An 18,653-nucleotide genomic window follows, 5' to 3' on the forward strand; every position below is an offset into this window, starting at 1 on the left:
CACCTCCTGCTCCCTTAATCCTATTTTTACCTACCTCCTCCTCTTCTGCTCCCCACCCCCACCTGCAAGAGCCCACTTCCCCTTTATTCTCCTCAACCCCTATCATTTGCTTCTGGACCTAGCCATATTCTTTGTCAAATTATTCTTTGCTCTAGGACTATATTACACTTTGCTCTTTACTCTCTCAAGAACTCTATCAAAGTTCTCATTATGTATTCCGATTTTAGGAAGGTAATCTGATTAAAATAACTGATTCACTTAACCTTCCCAATGAGACTCCTAGTTCATCAAAATGATCTCTGTAATTGGTGAAATTTTAGAACATTTGTAAAGTTTTAAATAAGAACACTTATTTAGCCTTGCCTATAAAATGCTGCAATAATGAGACTCTGGCCTTAAGAATGAATGCTTCAACCAATATCCACTGAAGCTCCTGGGCTTGCCAACTTGGCAGTCTACTGCTATGACATTTACTTAGGGCTTTTGGAGTATGCATATGCTATCCTCCTGTTTGACCTGGACCATGCCCCTTGTTTTCTTTCTGCCCCACACTTTGTTTGTTATCTTGTTGACACTTTCTTAGTATCTTCCCCTAGCTCACCCTCTGGTTTTAACTACCTTACCTGGTCTAAGTACTGAAAGATTTGAGAAACATCCAAAATAGATGGGCTGAGATGAGGGTAAGAAAACTTCTTTCTCATGCTTAGCTGAGAGAGCAATGAGCTGCTGTTCTACTTCCCTCTCTTATGTTTGCCTCCTTCCAGTAGCCTGAATCCCAAGATACCAAAAGAATCATTACTGTCAAAGATGTCTTCTCTTTTCTGTTTCAGGGCTTAGCATTTGCTGTTCTTTTCCTTAAAGCACTTCTCCCATAGCTTCCCATGGTGTCTCCTGCTCCTTTTTTGGGTATCAATTCAAATTTTACACCTACAGATCTTCCTTGACTCTCTGATTGGAGTGGATCCTTTTCCAGTCACTCTCCATCACACTGTTGTCTTTTATCTTCTTTCTAGCATTTATTGAACTTCAAAAAATTTATGTTTGTATGTATGTACTTACTTCCCTATTTACTTAAATGTTTATTGTTTGCTTCTTTCTGCTACCATATGAGATCATGAGGACAGAGATCTGCCTATCCTCCTCATGGCTGTATCTCCAGGACCCTAGACTGAACTTGGCCTAGCACACAGTAGGCATTTAATAAATAATACCGCAGCTCTCATATCACCAAACCTCCAGAAGGATATACCAAAATGTAGAAGCTGAGGTAAACAGAATCTGCTATGTGATTACCACCCTCACCTTGACTATCCTTGGCTCTATATACAGTCCTGGCTGAAGTGGTCAGAATACCCATGGATATTCAAAACCTTCAACAATTTTTATCTGACTATGCAAATAAAGATGGAATTTCCACATTTTGTAGAGAAAGTGAATGAGGTCCTTTACTCTCTAGCTTTGTTTGAGAATTAGTTTAGGGGAATAATAATGAATTGTCCACCATTATTTTGTTTTTGTTTCACCAACTGGTAAGTTTTAGGTGAGCAAAATTAGAATCTGTGAAAGTTGTTATAACTGAGAATCTTATTTATTAACTCACTGGTTTTATTCCTCCTTTCTCTTTGCATCCTCATCTTCTTTTCCAACCTCTTCCCTTTCTTCCTCTACTTACAAAAAAAATATTTATAATGCAAAGCCATGATTCATGTGGAGTATTAATCTTAATGGCAATCTTAACTGTGCCACTTGAAGTTAATTCAAACTGCAGAGATATACAGTTAAAAAACTGGTGATAAAATTGCTTTTTTATTTTAGAAAGTGTTTAGAATGGGTATTAGTAAATTCAACTTATGAAATAAACTAGAGTTTGTTAATAAAACAAAAAAGTTTGGGAATAGCTTTCAAATAATTTAATTTTTATCTTAACACAATATTGTACATCATTTATCAATATATTTCAATAAAAAAGTTATAAATAATTTTTGAATTTTTGAATTAAAAAATGTACTTTCCATTAAACATACACACACATAAAAGGCTTTTTAAATGTTTGCCACAATATACAATAAAATGCTTCTACCTTGGATGAAGGAGGTGAATTATGGTCAGACGTGTGTGTATATGTGTATGCACATACACACTGACAGCTGGGCTGTTTGTACAGGACTGCCAAGTTCATTTATCACCTGATGATATATTAATTATTATGCCAATGATAATGATAACAATAAGAGCAGCAGATATTTGAGTAATTTACTAACTTCCAGGCAGGGTGGCTTACAAAATTATCTAATTTAATCCTACAACTAGTTAATTGTGTGGCAGTCAGTGTTATCACCATGTTACAGATGAGAAAACTGAGCCTTTAGCCAGTGAGCAGCAGAGCTGAAATTCATATACCCATGCTTGCCGACTTCTTTGCACACCATCCATTGGGAGCCTTGTAATTGGACACCTTTCCAATAAACTACTTAATGGTCTTCCAAAAAAGGTTCCTAACAATCCAGTCCAACCATTCATTCCCCAATAAACTAGATTTGAGATGGGAGAGCTTAATTTATTTAGACAAAACATCTTGATAACAATTTGATAACATTATCCATTCTGCTTCATTATGCCCTCTGATGGTATCTCTCCTCCTCAGCTGAGTGAAATTAGGAAAGAAAGCTGAGTAGGAGAGCAAAAAATTGAAATACAAAATTGAATCATATTTTCTCAGGAAGAGTCAATTCAACAAACACACTGTCTAGCCATGTATAAGGCACTGTGTGGAATACACACAGGACGTTTGTCCTACCCTCAAATAGTTCATTATCATTTATCTAGAGGGAATACATATATATATATATATATATATATATATATATACATGCACACGCACACAATTTGTGATGGTAAAGGTAGGATCATTATCACCATTATTTATTGAGCACTTCCACTATATCCTAGGTGCTATGATAAGTATTTGCTATTAATTTAAAATCTCACACCAACTCCAATTATTATCCCCATTTTATGGATGTAAAATCAAAAGGTAAGAGACTCATTCTATATCCCACCATTAGTAACTGGGGAAATTTCCTTTGATCCAAAGTGTGCTTCACAGCAAAGCTCTGGTCCCCTATGGCTGGGTTGCCTTGCCCTAGGAAAGACTGTGATAGATGCTGTAAAAAAAAAAAAAAAAAAAGTAGACAATTGAACTCCAAGCACACCAAACAAAATTGTAATATAAGAATAATTGCTAACCAAAAATAAGTGATCAGGATGTTAGCCATTAGTCAGTCTCCCACACTTTGCTGGAGTGAAAACTTGACTAAAAATGTACACTAGACTTGGTATTCCAAAAACATCATAAGCATGAACCATGTAGATGTGATTCCAGTGTAATGGGCTCTTATGGTCCTGGGCATCTATAACTTACAGCCTCAGGGGAGGCCCTTGTACAACTGTAGAGTCACTAAGGTAGAAAGAAGAGAAACTTTTGATGGAAGGCTGAGAGATAGAAAGGTAGAGATGAGAAGGGGGGTGGTCTTTACCTATCCAAATAGCTACTTGCCATTTTCTAAGAGCACTGTGATTGCTCGGGAACTATTGCTCAAATTTCCCCAGCACCTGCCCTTCCTTAAAGGAGGGATTGCAAAACAGCTGCCTCCAAACTCTATAGGCTTTGTGGGCCTGTACAACATTTAAAAAATCATTATTTAAATATACCTAAAGAAGGCTTGCCATTTTTTCCAGTTTTATGAGATATAATTGACATATGGCACTGTTTAAGGTGTACAGCATAGTGATTTGTCTTACATACATTGGGGTTTTCCATTTTTAATCCCACTGTCTCCCTCTAATTTTATATCTGGCTCACTATGAATTTTAAGTCTGGGCTTTGTAGCATTTGAGTTCATAAACTCTGCTTTAAAGTTTCTCCAAGAAAAATTTAAACATGAATAAAATGACCTTTCCAAAACATTGGTCAAGGCATAAATGATCCCTGTTGAACAAGAATCAAATGCAAGAGTTTATCAAAAAGCCACACAGATCTAGAGTTTATATACACCTGAAGGTTAAGCTCACTCTACCTCTTGGAATTCAGCCACCAAAGCACTTTGGCCCTAATTGATCATATTTAGTGCCAGAAGCCAATTAGGAGCGGAAAGAGAGCCTGGAGCTATTTTCAAGGAATGCAGACCAAGAGGCTGTATAACAAAAAAGTTATGACAACCATCATTTCTAAAAATACAATTGAATGTACTGGTGGAGGTGAATAAGTAAGTGAGTGGAGTCATGCCTAACAGTTTACATCCATACTACAAAAGCTGTCCAATATTCCACTTAACATTGGCTAGGAAATGAGTGATGAGCCTGCACTGTAACCCAAAGCACCTCAAACAAAAATATTCATTCTTCCCTAAATCCACACCTGCACTGCCTTTTTCTACAAAAAGGAGTTATTTTGCCTTAAAGATATGGTATTAGTGTTAAGGTGTTTCTAACTGACTTATGGACAATTTAACTTAGTCATAACCAAAGCTTCACATAAAGTATACACATGAGCACTAACAGGCCTTGATATGTTAAGGGGAAAAAAGATCCTTCACTAAGCCATTCTGACACATCACCATTCCAACATGCTGAGCCTGCTTTGTCCATGAACAATTGAGAACAGATGCATCACTGAACACATTAAAAGCAAAGAAATGTAGAAACCAAAGGTTCACACTTCCACTTTAATGCTGAGCAGCACTGCATGAGTGTGCAATAATGTATATCATGTTTGATGGATTATTTTCAAATTAAAACTGGAACCAGTATCACCACATGCTCTTTTTTCATTTATAGTATTCTGATGTAGAATTCACTTTGTGTTTAACCACTCATCATAACACACACACCAAAAAAAAAAAAAAAAAAAAAAAAGAGAAAAGAAACCACATTAGATGAAAAAAACCAAGATTTTTCCTACTCTAAATTTAACTCATAAGAGGAGAAAAAAAACCCAAATTGGCTCCATTTGTAGTACTGTGTTCTGTTTCGGCATCCACACTTTGAAAAGGGATAGCAATAAACTGAATGAGAGTTAAAGACGTTGCCAGGAGAGCAAAAGACAATATGCTATGAACAACTGAAGGATTCAGGGATATTTAATGTATCCTAAACGTAATGTATAGGCAAAATTATCCCAATATCCCCCTGAGCTTCATCTGTAACACCCAGTACTTCTGTCTTACTATCAATCTCAGTTGTTATGGCTTCTAATTGTCATTTCCACCAGACTATCAGCTCCAGGAGGTTCAAGAACCCTGTCTTCTTGCTTGTCTTTGTATCTACTACACCTATCAGAATATTTGTCAGTAAGAAGGAACTTTATATTATTCTACTAATGAATGACTGAGTAAAGAAGACCCATGACCATGTGTGACCCAACAACTAGACTTAACTACAAGGTAGATTATGCCGCAATATGAGGTTGAAGATTTTCTAATAGTTAGAAGCATATAAAGTTGGAAATGGCTGCTGAGGTGTTTAAGTAGAGGTGAGACCACAAATAAGCATGGGTGTAGTAAACAAAAATCAAACCCTGGGTCCTGAATTATACCTTCCAATTTTTAAGATACTTGCTAACCCTGAGGCTCTATGTTGATAACATAGGCCCTCCCCAAATTTGAGTCATAATTTAAACTAAAATCATTGGGACTCTTCTGTGATTAGAATTACATGGACAATTTTTCAAACCAAGGGGTTCAATTCTCACTTACCTTCTATTTGGCTGTATATTTATTTTGCTCCAGTTGAATCAAAGGCAATATGGTATATGCTTTACCATAAACTATTTTACTTTTTCTATTCACTATGCTTTCTTTCAAAATACATGGGCCTAAGCATTGACTTAATAGAGCTAAAATGGCATTTCTCACTAAAGAAGCCTTTAACATTTTGGCCACAAGGCAGGGACAAAGCATACCATAGACAATTAACACAGTTCATTCACTCTCACACCATTGAATTTAATCACAGAAAATGATCTCTGTACTTCATGCAACCAGTGTCTGCTTTTAATCATAAGGTGGTTAAGCTACTTACCACAACAGAATAATAAATCTTGAATCCAGGTTTAGCCACAAAGTAGTCATCAGACTTGAATGTTATTTTAATCTGGTTTGTCCTTGATGTTATCCTTGGAGGAACTTCCTTGTGTCCACACCATCGTCCTCTAATAACGGTGCTGGTTTCAGATATATCTTCAACTTCCACAAAATCATACCTAGTACCAATTTGACATAAACTTTGATTGAAGTAGACTTTGAAATTCATACTTTCACTGAGACATTGAAACTAACATATGTGATTTCTCATGACCTATCATCTGAAATGAAAATTATAACCTACAGATATTTTAGAAGGAAAACTAGTTTTTGGATTAGGTTTCTCAAATTCAAACTTCAACAATCTATTCGGAGGAAACACCCTTACACACTTTTAGCCATAACTCTTCCTAAGTCGTCAAAAATCAAAATGGGCTACTTTCTGAGCATTTGCCTCATAAGGTTCTCCTGGAAAAACTAACAAGTATAAGCTATTGTCATATTTTAGGGGATGTAGCTCTAATTATATACCCAAATATTTACTATCTCAAGTTTTTAAACAAATCCCCACTTTGAATTAATTTACCTTAAGAAAGGAAATGATCTATACCTATACAGCACATAAAATCAGCACTCTCATTGTAGAAAATAAATGGTAAAATAAAAAAGACTATTTTCTCTTTTTGGAAATTGTCTTTTGGAAGGATCATATCACAAACTATGACATTTATCATAATGGAAGCACATGACTTTGAGGAGGGATGTGCACTAGCCAATATTGGAAATATCTGGGCTATGTGTGAATGAGGGTAAGACCATGGGTTCACCACTGGCACCAGTCAGAGAAACACAGGATCCCAGGATTGAAGAAGACAGGAAAGACATTTTAGATATTCCACAGAGTTGTTTGATCCTCAAAAACCCTCCACAGCGTCTCACTTTTTCATCACATAATAGGACATCTTCAGTGACCAAGCTGACATCTTCTAGGGATCATTTATTCTATTTTCAGACACCCAAGATCTTAAAACATTCAGCTTGAGAGCTGAACTCTGTGCCTTTCAGTTCTGGGCATCAGTGTCTCACTCCTCCAATCTACCTCTCCTCAAATGACCTCAGATGCTAAAGTCACAATGCAAACGAGCACTCAGGGTGAGCATTCAAGGTGAACAGTGGCAGAAGTCTCATATCCATTTTATATTTTCCTGTCACATTGCCAAAAGGAATCAGCATGAGAACCAACAGGTCTGAATATGAAAAAAATCTAATACAACTTTACTGGTCTTACCCACGCACCTCAGAGCTCTTATTGGATCAGGCAGGGTGATCTAAGGAGGCAGCGAGCATAATAAAATGGTTACTAAATTTCATTGACAGTGATTTGTGAGGCCTTTATGTCCTTTGCCTCAGTTTCCTAATGAGCAAAATAAGAAGGTTTATGTAATTTTACCAGCTGAATATCTCTTGGGTGCTATATAAATTAACTACTTAATATACGGTGTTGAAAAGTGAAAAGCACTAAGAAAGAATCGCTATTCCAGCAATAAAATATTACAGTGTAAACATCAAGGAGGTTTGGAACAGATGGGAGGAAATCAATTGCATTTCATTTTATATGCAATATATGTGAATCATATTTATTGCACAAAGCAAGAATATACTTGAAACTTTGTTAATAATGCAAGAGGTCACTTTTGTTTTTTAAAAAACACAACATCAGCACAATTTTTACTCTGGGTCTGAAGTCAAAAGAGCACCATTTTGGTTCAGGGAGGGTCCTGAGGCAGGTCTCTGATCTGCCTCTTTCCCTGCTTCCTCTCCCCTTTACCTCTTACTTCTCTACCTCGCTCCATAAATTTTTAGGAGCAACTTGATTTGATGAAGGATCTGGAAAAGAAACCATCCTAACTTCCTCTCCTAGTTTTAAGGTCAGGACGCCAAAAGGACTCAATCACTACCAGATCAAAATCCTGCTCTGCAGTGGAGACCAGTGTCTCTTCAATGATATCACCTTTAATAATCTTCTTTTTTTTAAGATATCTTTATTGGAGTATAATTGCTTTACAATGTTGTGTTAGTTTCTGCTGTACAACAAAGTGAATCAGCTATAAGTATACATATATCCCCATAATAGTAGCTTTTCGTTTGTTTCCAAAGTCTTTTTTTTTTTTTTTTTTTTTTTTTTGAGCACAGAGAATGAGTTCTCCCTTTCAAGGCTGAAAAGACACAAGGTCTCTTCAAGCTTATTCTCTTTGTAAATATTAACTGGCTCTTCCTGCATGTATTCATCTCTGCTTTCTGGCATACTTTACCCTCTATGGTCCTAGAAAGTAACAGTCACTGCTGTTACTCTTGAAAAAACAGCAACATAATAAAAGCTGTCAGCATAATAGACATGCAATAAAGGACAGCCAAATTGGAAGTACCCGATTTTGATTTTTATTATTCAAAGTAAAATAAACCTGCTGAAAGAATTTAGCAGTTTAGTAGTAGTTCATTGGCAATGCAGAACAAGTTCGTGCAGTAAAGTACAGAAAGGAAAAAGAAAATCCTCTGCATCTTACACATGCTAATTAAGTGAATAAGATGCTGTGAGCTGACAATTCAGAGAACAACAGCCAGGGCTTTCTCTGATAAACATGCTAAGAAGGGAGAAGATTATCAGGTGCAGCTTTCATCTTCTGCTGACCCAGAAACTACAGGAAGAAACAGACCTCTGAGGAGCACACTGATCCTGGGAGGTGGCCTTCTCTTCCTTCTTACACATATCTGAGGCCTTAAAATTACGATTTCAGGTAAGGACCTGACAGGGTCCTTGCCATCATCATCTCCCAGTGCTGGGTCAGTTCCTGGAGCCCAGCAGATGGAATACACTCCTTAAGCCCTGGCAGGCTTGCACCAGAGCCGTGTGACATGGCACAGGTGACCCAGGATATTGGATGCATCTACCTGCTCCCAAAGTTTGTTCTAGACCTGGCCAAGATAGGGGCCCCCAGATTCCCCCCTTCTCTGGGAGTCACACAGCCTGGCTCTGACAATTGCAGGAGTGAGTTTCTGTGAGTCATGCCAGGTTACCAGGCTTTCTGCAGAGGCAGTCTGCGCTCCAATTTATTTTGTCCATTAGGACTGACTTAAAGGCTTTTTGAAAAAGAAGTCGAATATCTCAGATAGGTCCGGAGGGCCCCAAAGAGAAGTCTGATGTGATGTTTTAAATCTGTCTTTTTTTTTTCTACTTTGAAATTTTACCCTAAAATGGATTTTATTTCCCACTTACCTACAGATATCATTTTCCGCTTCCTCTAATCCAAACTGATTGTCAAAGGCTAGCTGTATCCTTGTTTTCTCCTGGGAATGGAGCCACCAGGTTAGAAGCAGGTTCCTGGGGTAGCTGTTTGGGAAGCGGGGACTCTGCACATGGCCGTGTCCTGTCACCTGGATGGTTTCATCTCTTCGGTACAAGTCTGTGAGGTGATTGCTCTCTGTTAGTAGTCACAACTTGTAGAAATTAGTATGTTGCTCCAATTACAGGAAAGCAAAAAAAGAACAGTTTAAAACACATCACATTTCAAAGCACTTCTTGATTTTGTTTAAAAACATAAGGCCAAATGGCAGCCTTGTGGTTAAACAAACAACATCCATATTTTTTCTATTATCCTCTACCTCCCCAAATTCTTCATAAATCTAGGCTTGATGCCTAATATTTGGTACTTTGGGGGCTCTCTCAACATCATTTTTGACAAGCAAAATTAATGATTATCTCAGAACTCAGGCTCATTTCAATCGGAATTAAAATTGAACAAATATTTCAAATAGTTCATCCTTCCTCTTTTCCATGTAATACAGCTGACCCTTGAACAACACGGGTTTGAACTGTGTGGGTCTGTGGATTTTTTTCAATAAATACATATATGTACTGTAAATGTATTTTCTCTTCCTTATGATTTTCTTAACATTTTCTTTTTTCTAGTTCACTTTATTGTAGAATACAGTATATAATACATATAACATACAAAATATGTGTTAATCAACTGTTTATTTAACAATAAGGCTTCCTGTCAACAGTAAACTATTAGTAGTTAAGTTTTGGGAAAGTCAAAAGTTATATGTGGATGTTTGACTGTGTGGGGTATTGGCACCCCTAAACCTCACTTTGTTCAAGGGTCAACTGTACAAACAAACATTTTTTTTTCATTGACAATGTAACAGTAAATCTTCAATGATTAGCCCAGGATATACTCAATAAATATTGTTGAATGAATGAACAACTGAGTGAAAAACAAATTAAAAGAATCTAATGATGTTTAATGACCATTTATTTTATAATCAAATGACATTTTCCAGTTGTTTCTCCATCATAAAAATCATAATTTTTTGGTCTTCGTTTTTGGTGACTTAAAATAGTTCCTATTCTAATTCTATTTCCCATATGTTGTATAATAAAGAACTTGTCTGATCTTTGTTCTGGGTTCCTAAAAGGGAACTTCTAAACCCTTAAAATTTCCCAAGTGATGCAAGTGTCTTTGTTATTCATGGTAGGCCCCTGGGGCCATACCTGATTTTATGCTAATGAGGTGATTCTCTGTGGGCCCTTAAATAGTTTCAGGATGGGGACTGGCTATAACAGAAAGACCAATCATGTGGCTTTGAGCTCTGATATCAGCCTGACTTCCCAACCTCCCTGGAGGTAAGAGGCCTTGGAGCCCTAGCCTGTTGCCACCAATTCAATCAGTCATGTCAACAGAATGAAACCCTTATAAAAACTCTTGTCACTGAGTCTTGGGTAAGCTTCCTGGTCCGTGATACACACTGATGTGCTAGGAGGGTGACATGTCCTGAGGACATGAAGCTTCATGATTCGGACCTTCCCAGTCCTCACCCTACAAGTGTCTTTATTTGGCTGGTCCTGATTTGTACTCTTTATAGTAAAACTGTAATTGTAACTATAGTGCTTTCTTGAGTTCTATAAGTTATCCTAGCAAATTATTAAACTCAAGGGGCTTATAGGCAACCCTGAATTTATAGCCAGTTGGTAAAGAGTATGGGTAACCTGGGTACCTCACAATTTTCAATGGGTGACTGAAGTACAGTCTTGTAGGGACTAGGCTCTTAAGCTATGAAATCTGACCTAACTCCAGGTAGTTTACTTCAGAATTGCACCATACAGTGGACCCATTTTTCCTATCTCCCAATGTCCAGAGTTCTTTGCACTTGAGATTTTGGCTTTTTAGACTCCTCTGTAAGCAGAACTCCAGCCACAGTCTATTTATGTCCTCCTGCAGAGAGTTTACTCCAAAGCCTATAATTCAATGAGCTTAGTCAGGGAGGCCTAAATTGCTGGTGGAAACCACTGAAAGGTTGGGTTGTGGAGGGTGGTTGTTAAAGCTTCCAAAATAAGAGAAGGAGAGTGAACAAGGAATCAGAATGTGAAATGCAAAAGCTTCTCTCCCTTTTACAAATGTTCTGGTATGTATGAGAATTTCAACTTTTTTTTTTCTTTTTTTGGCTAATTCAGTGTTTAATGTGTTGTGCTTGCCCAGCTAGCCTTTGTGTGGGAGACAGTCTTAGGAAGAGCAAAGGTGGCTGGAGGAGCTGATGTCCCCACTCCCTGCATCTGGACTAGGAGATCAGAGCACTGGCTCTGCAGTCATGTCACGGTGCTCTGGTCCCAGAGCTAATGCTCTTAACTTCTGTGTAAGAGAAGGTATTTTTCCTTCTTAGTCTGAAATTTGCTAGAGGCAATTTGAGATTCTTTGCTCTCTGTCATCCACTTTGACTTCTGAATCACATTGTTTATATATAATTTATAACTTCATGACAAATTCAGGGCTATTCTTAGCAGAAGAGTTGTAATGAATTATAGATACAGAGAGCAACCTATCAGGTTAAACCTGAGATAGTTACCAAGTGTTATATACAAAGTCACATTCCTGAATGAAGGCATTTACTTTGGTTTTCCAATAGTAACTGACATTTATGGAGCAATAACTGTGTGCCAGGCATTCCAATAAGTTGTTTAAATTATTTCATTTAATCTTCACAACAACTCTATGCAAATAGTAATATCCCCACTTTACAAAGGAGGAGGCTCAGAGAGTTTAAGAAACTTATGACCTCAGGGCACAAAGCAGGTGGTGAAATCAATATCTGACCCTAGACAGTCTATCTTCAGCACACACACTCTTGACCAGAACACTGTACTAGTTGTTAAACTTTAAAAATATGAAATATGTCATTTTTCATAGCGAGGGAATAATTTTGATTTATGTTTATATGGCAAGAATATAAGTTCTTATTTTATATTTTAATACAGAAGGAGGTTCACATCCTCATAACTTTGAGTTATGCATTGGATGTTTTTTAAAAAGCAAATTAAAATGAAAGGAAAAAAGCCAAAATGTTTTGTCTATTCTGTCCCTAAACCTTTAAGCAATCTCAGCTCACCCAACCAAGTATCCCGGGAGCTCATGAAATCACTGCAGGCACTATTACTTACTCTGGGATTCATCTAGAACAACTGTTGTTCTCAAAGTGTGGTCCCCAGACCAGTATCATCACCTGGGAGCTTGTTAGAAATGTAAATTATCAAGGCCCCATCCCAGACTTATTGAAGCAGAAATGCTGGAGGTGGAGCTCAGCACTAATGTTTTAATAAGCCTTCCAGGTGATTCTGATGCTCCCAAAAGTATGAGAACCACTGACCACCTCATACCTTCTACTCTTCTGATTCTTATTCTTGATTCCCCTGGCTCCTTCACTACCTTGCTTTGACTCCATACCTCACATCTGATTTTTCTTCTTACCTCCCTCACTGATGATCTATCTTGGATTCACTTTCCTGTCTTTGACCTTGAAATCTTCTCTGGGGCATCGTTTTTGATACACAGTGACCTAGGGTAAGAGCTACGTACCTTAGTGTCTTTGACCCCTTATCTAACTTTCCCTATTTCATGGAATAGTCATTCCTGGTCCTAATAGATGCATTTGGTAATCATCGTCACAAATTATGTGTAAGGGGAAACGAAATCACAAATAATGATAGTACTTTTATTTCTTCTTCTCAGATAATAATATTATCTATGACAACATAAGATCCAAAGGGTAAATGCTGAGTTATTAGAAGTAAGGGTTAAAATATTTCATCAATGATTCCATAGGAACAAATAATGATATCTCTGCAGACTGTGCCACCTCACACAAATTCAGTGGAACAGTACAGAAATACTCATTTGTCCCACTGTCTCCATAAGACATCCAGGAGCCAGCAGCATGACTGATAGTCACAAACCCAATGTACCGCAGCTAAAAGCCAAAAGCAAAGAATGGTCATTGCGTCAGGAAATGCCTAACTTGTAAAGGGATTTATTACAACATTTCATTTGTAAAATGGCTGTTTCATGATCATACCATACATCATAGGAACAATGTTTGCCCAGAATGTAGGCTGAGTGTTATATAAACCAAACAGTACCACTTCTGCTGCTAAACAACCACAATATGACCACTTAATTTTTGTGGGGTGCAATATAGTTTACAAGCATCCAATTTTGTAAGTCTATCATAAATATAAGTTTACAAAAAGTAAATATCATTGCAGTAATTATCATTGCCTTCATTCTGCTTTTTTCTTTTAAATTTAATTTTTTTTTATATTACTTTAACAGGTAATGAAACCAACACACAGAAGTTAAAGTGATTTGATGTAAGTCAAAAGAATGGAAGGGTGGCATATGGAAGAGTGGAGTCTTGAATTTAGCTCCATCATGTTCTAGTTCTGGTGACTTTCCCCACTACAACAAAGAGCAGCATCAGACACACCATATCATCTTTCTGGCTTCTGTTTCCTAAGCTAATAGTTTAGGGGGCTGGGCTAACATGACACTTAAGATTTTTTTCAGGTCTAAATGACATGACAACTCAACAATTTTCTTTCAAGAAGACAGAACTGCCAGTGGTTTGACTGTGACTAACAGACATGAGTGAGGCAATAATGAGACAAGGGAACCTGAAATCCAAAATCTTCAGCAGGCTAAACAGACACTTTTCCCATCTAACAATGGTAGTATATATAGTTGTATGCTGTCATTGCTGTCATCTAAAATAAGAGTACAAATGGATATTTATTTTTTTTTAATTTTGTTGTCTTTTTTAAAAATTTATGTATTTTTTGGCTGCATTGGGTTTTCGTTGCTGCGTGCAGGCTTTCTCTAGTTGGGGCGAACAGGGGCTCTCTTCATTGTGGTGCACGAGTTTCTCATTGCGGTGGCTTCTCTTGTTGTGGAGCACTGGCTCTAGGCACGCGGGCTTCAGTAGTTGTGGCACGTGGGCTCAGTAGTTGTGGCTCACGGACTCTAGAGCACAGGCTCAGTAGTTGTGGCACAAGGGCTTAATTGCTCCGTGGCATGTGGGATCTTCCTGGGCCAGGGCTCAAACCCATATCCCCTGCATTTGAAGGCAGATTCTTAACCACTGTGCCACCAGGGAAGTCCCACAAATGGATATTTCAACACGTTGTTCAAACATATATATGAAAAACTTTCTTATCAACTAGAAAAGTGCCCCTGGCGTGTAACTGGCCACTTAGCCTATCAATTTGTGAACACATTGTGGAAGAATGTAAATAAATCCCTTAGTGTAGACACAATGTATTCTATGTTTTGCTTTTTAAAAATTTAAGTAGAGGCTTCTCTCTGAGGCTGGTTAGGTATAAGGATTTAAAAAAAGATACTAAAAGATGCTTTATAATTTCTTTGAAAGTTTCATAGGAAAGTAAAAAATATATATATGCAGAATATTACATGTCTTGAGGGAAAGGACTATGTCTTCTTTACCAACATAACCCTAGAGCCTTACCAGTCTGGGCATATGGAGACTTTCAAAACATATCTGTTAAATACATACGTAGATGAATGGTTACTGCAAATAATGCATATGCAGAGCTCTTAAACACTGAAAGGCATTTTGAGGTAAGATAACAAATAAAAGGCAGTTTTATCAGAAATAAAGTTGAAAACTACCCAAATATTTTATTTCTAAGAAATTTAATTTTGATGTAGCTGGTGTGCCTGACATTTGTGGGGACACATCTAGCATGAACATTAAAGGACTATTTTGGAAAGAGTTCCATTGAAATGATCCTGCTTGCCATCTGGATCAGACATCAATTATAAAATAACTGCCTCTTTTTCTGCACTATTTCCATCAAAACCTATACTAGCAGGCTCACCAGAGTCAATCCACACCACCCTTTAAAAAGCTGTGACCAAGAAAGAAGAGAAGAACAATGCTGGACTAAAGCAGGAGAGTTTGTTGCTATAGCTGGGATCTACTCTCAGATCTATCCAGCAATATATGAAATCAGGTGACTGACTAGATCTCCCCCAGGGTCTCATCCTATGCAACCGTCTAATTTAGGAAAGCAAGCTCAGAAAGACTCATCAAGAGTCAGGCCTGTGACTGCCTAATGCACTATTATTATTATTATTAAACTACCTCTAATAATCTTTGCACTCTCCCTCAACAAATGACATCTTATACAAAAGTGTCCTAGAACAAAAATAGTACCTTCATTGGAGAGACATCACGCAGTGTATTGTTGGAGAGGGAAAAAGAAACAAGGGAGAGATGGAGAACATAAAGGAGAGTAGGGCAGGAGTCCCTAACTTTAAAATGAATAAGTCAATTTGTAGAACAGACCCTAAAATACACAATTAGGATTAAACTGAATTTAATTAGATCATTTTTCATAAATTATCTCCTAACTTAAAAAGCACAGGGCTGGAGTCTCACCCTGTGAACTGCTAAAGGTGACAATTAGCTTTGTTAACAATGCTAGTTTAAAAATCAGCATGAAAGCATTTTCAACATTGTTTTCCTCAGTGTTTCCTGAGGACTGAAGCTTGCAATCAATAAACTAAATTCCTCCTGGGACTGCCAGCGGGCCAATCTTCATTAAGGAATTTTTGGTTAACACCTGGCCCGTGGTCTGGCAAGAACCAATCTTCCAAAAGCCTATAAAAGCTTTCTAAAAACAACCATTCCCTGTGCTCACTCTGCTTTTAAGCAACTCAAGAGCAAAGCTGATTAAACGTCAGACATTTATTTAGAATTCTCTAGCAGAGATTTTTCTAAGAACTCAGTAGTAATACAAAACCTTTCTGTTTATAAAGGTTTGAGGAGGAAGGAGTTGGTTGTTTGCCAGTTACATATCTTTTTATTTTTAATTATAATTCCCTTTTGCACAAACCAAAGTGTTAATGTTTTATAAACAAACTTCCTCAGAGTAACAATTTTCAGATGATAGTTTTGGAGAGTAATCAATTGATAAATCCCTGAGCTCAAAATTATTCTTCTTTAAAAATCTGAGTCCATCAAAAAAGAAAAAAAATAATATCGTAAAGTCCTTTTGAACATTTTCCAGTAACAGTCACCAGGAGTGTAGTAATGCCCTAAGTACTACACTGATATTTATTATTCCTCACCTCACTAGATCTTTTAAGGAACAAGGATTTGTCTTGTTATTGTACAACAATGAGCAATTATACTGTTTCCTTCAAGACCACTTGTATTTTATAGGTAGATTATAGAAGTGATTATAAAATTACATTAAAATGGAAATAATTTTTGGTCTAAGGTTTTAGAAAATTAAAATCAGTGAAAATAAAGATTACCCTAAAATAACTATGCTGTATTTTATCACATCAAGATAATTCAAATTAATTAATTCTCTGATAATTCTCTTCTACTGTAGTCTCTTTGTGTTGTGATGTTGTTTACATGTAAAGGACGTGAAAAAAATGAAACAATAACATTTGGAACTGTGGCAGATGGGGAAGGGCAATGTTGAACGGCATGACAGAGAATATTATAGGTTAGGCTGCTGAAAAGCGAGATCTTTTCAATCATACCAACTTAACACACCCAGAAAACAAGACAACCCTAATGACAAAAATATCTGCTTTTCCCACTGTCAACATAGCTCAGAGATATAGGAAGGTAACAGGCAAAACAGAAAGAAAATTCATTCTCAGAAAGCAGTAGATTTAGTATTTTTTCTAGAAAACACTTAATATAGGAAAACCAACATTCTTAGAAACACTGTCAAGGAAAGCTACTTAAAGTATGAACTTTCGTTATTCTCAAAGAGTGAGAATTCTCTGAAATTATTTTACAGGGTAAGTTTCTGGAAGATGTCATCAGTCCAACAAAGCTGACATGGAATTGAACAGTGTGCAACAGAAGCTGACCCTGAAATACCCTAATGTTTAAAAACTTGATTCATGTGGCAAAGACAAAACATTTTGTTAATCACATCTGACTAAAGGGCTCATCAATTCCTAAGAGAAAACTAACTGGGAGTTAATATAAGAATCACATGGTTTATTATTTGTGGTATATATACACACACACACATACATACATACATACAAATTTATATTTATTATTAAAATATAAATAAACATATTATTTAACATGTATATTACTTATATCTCATATATACATATAAACAAATTATGTATATCTATAATTGTACTTAAATGTTTATTAACCTATATGGCTTTAGTGCTATTTATAGATTCAGTCATTTTTCATTACCAGATTTCACTGAATTCCAGAACATTTTTTTCACATATTAATATTTCAAAATGGAGAAATACCCTATGATTACTATTGAAAGTGACTGTCCAGCTGTTAGAAAGTAGAGCAAATTGGGACACAGCTGTCACAGCAATTGTGTGTGCAAATCTAGTAATGCTCAGGAGATAACTGTTCATCTAATTTCAACCTCAGATATTTTCACTAGTAGCACTATATGTAGAGATTAATTATAGCTTATATTTGGATATCTTATTGTCATTTAAAATGCCTTTATAAAAGTTGCACTATGATGCAGCACTAAAATAAAAAATAGTTTTTGTGCATATAAATGAGTAAGAAAAAAGGTGATAAATATAAATACAATAAAAAATGGAAGAATGGTATCTCAACCTCATTCTCTTGTAAAGAAATAATCAAGTGCTTTATAGGAACAAAGCTAAGATGCACACAAGTAAGTAAAGTTGAATTTTGATTTGTCATTGAGATTCAAGGAAACAAATTCCCTTCCCACCTCAGACAGAGAAAATAAAGGCAGTAGAAATGACTAAATATCTCAGAATGGATCAAAGACTTGTCAAAGCTATTAGATATTAATGCAAACAATTCATGTACTGTGATGGTGATAAACATCTATATGTCAAAAGCCAATGACTTTCAAGATAGTTGTTTAATATATAACTCACTTCAATCAAAAATGATACAACAATTAATTAAACAGAAAATGCATATGAATGCCCAGTATTCTTCAATGTTCTTTAAAATTCTTTTGGGCCCTAAAAGTGCTAAGCTAAGCACATCAAGCTCTCTCTCTCTCTCTCTCTCTCTCTCTCTCTCTCTCACACACACACACACACACACACACACACAGAGGTTACAAAAAAGGTGATGTTACCTTGAAACTATGTGTCAATGCTGAAGGCCAAGTAATTTGAAAACTTTTGAGACAATTCAAAAAGCCTTGTACTTGGATTTTCACTG

At 36.6% G+C, this 18,653-nt stretch overlaps 1 protein-coding gene across 4 annotated transcripts in view; it reads right to left on the minus strand.

Annotated features, from left to right (window-relative positions):
* The window catches only part of PDGFD (platelet derived growth factor D), a 226,117-nt gene that overhangs the window by 65,051 nt on the left and 142,413 nt on the right, over positions 1-18,653 (minus strand). Inside the window, exons 2-4 of one of the 4 annotated variants that reach the window (XM_082626483.1) lie at positions 9,355-9,541; positions 6,079-6,259; positions 3,060-3,164 (exon numbers count right to left, since the gene is read on the minus strand). In XM_082626483.1, coding sequence (XP_082482609.1) covers positions 3,060-3,164; positions 6,079-6,259; positions 9,355-9,541 — 473 coding nt within the window. Of the gene's footprint in view, positions 1-3,059; positions 3,165-6,078; positions 6,260-9,354; positions 9,560-18,653 lie in introns of all 4 variants that reach the window. The other 3 variants (XM_082626482.1, XM_082626485.1, XM_082626484.1) reach the window with 3 other exon arrangements.

Source organism: Mesoplodon mirus (assembly GCF_964341445.2).
Source record: "Mesoplodon mirus genome assembly, chromosome: 7".
NCBI lineage: Eukaryota > Metazoa > Chordata > Mammalia > Artiodactyla > Ziphiidae > Mesoplodon > Mesoplodon mirus.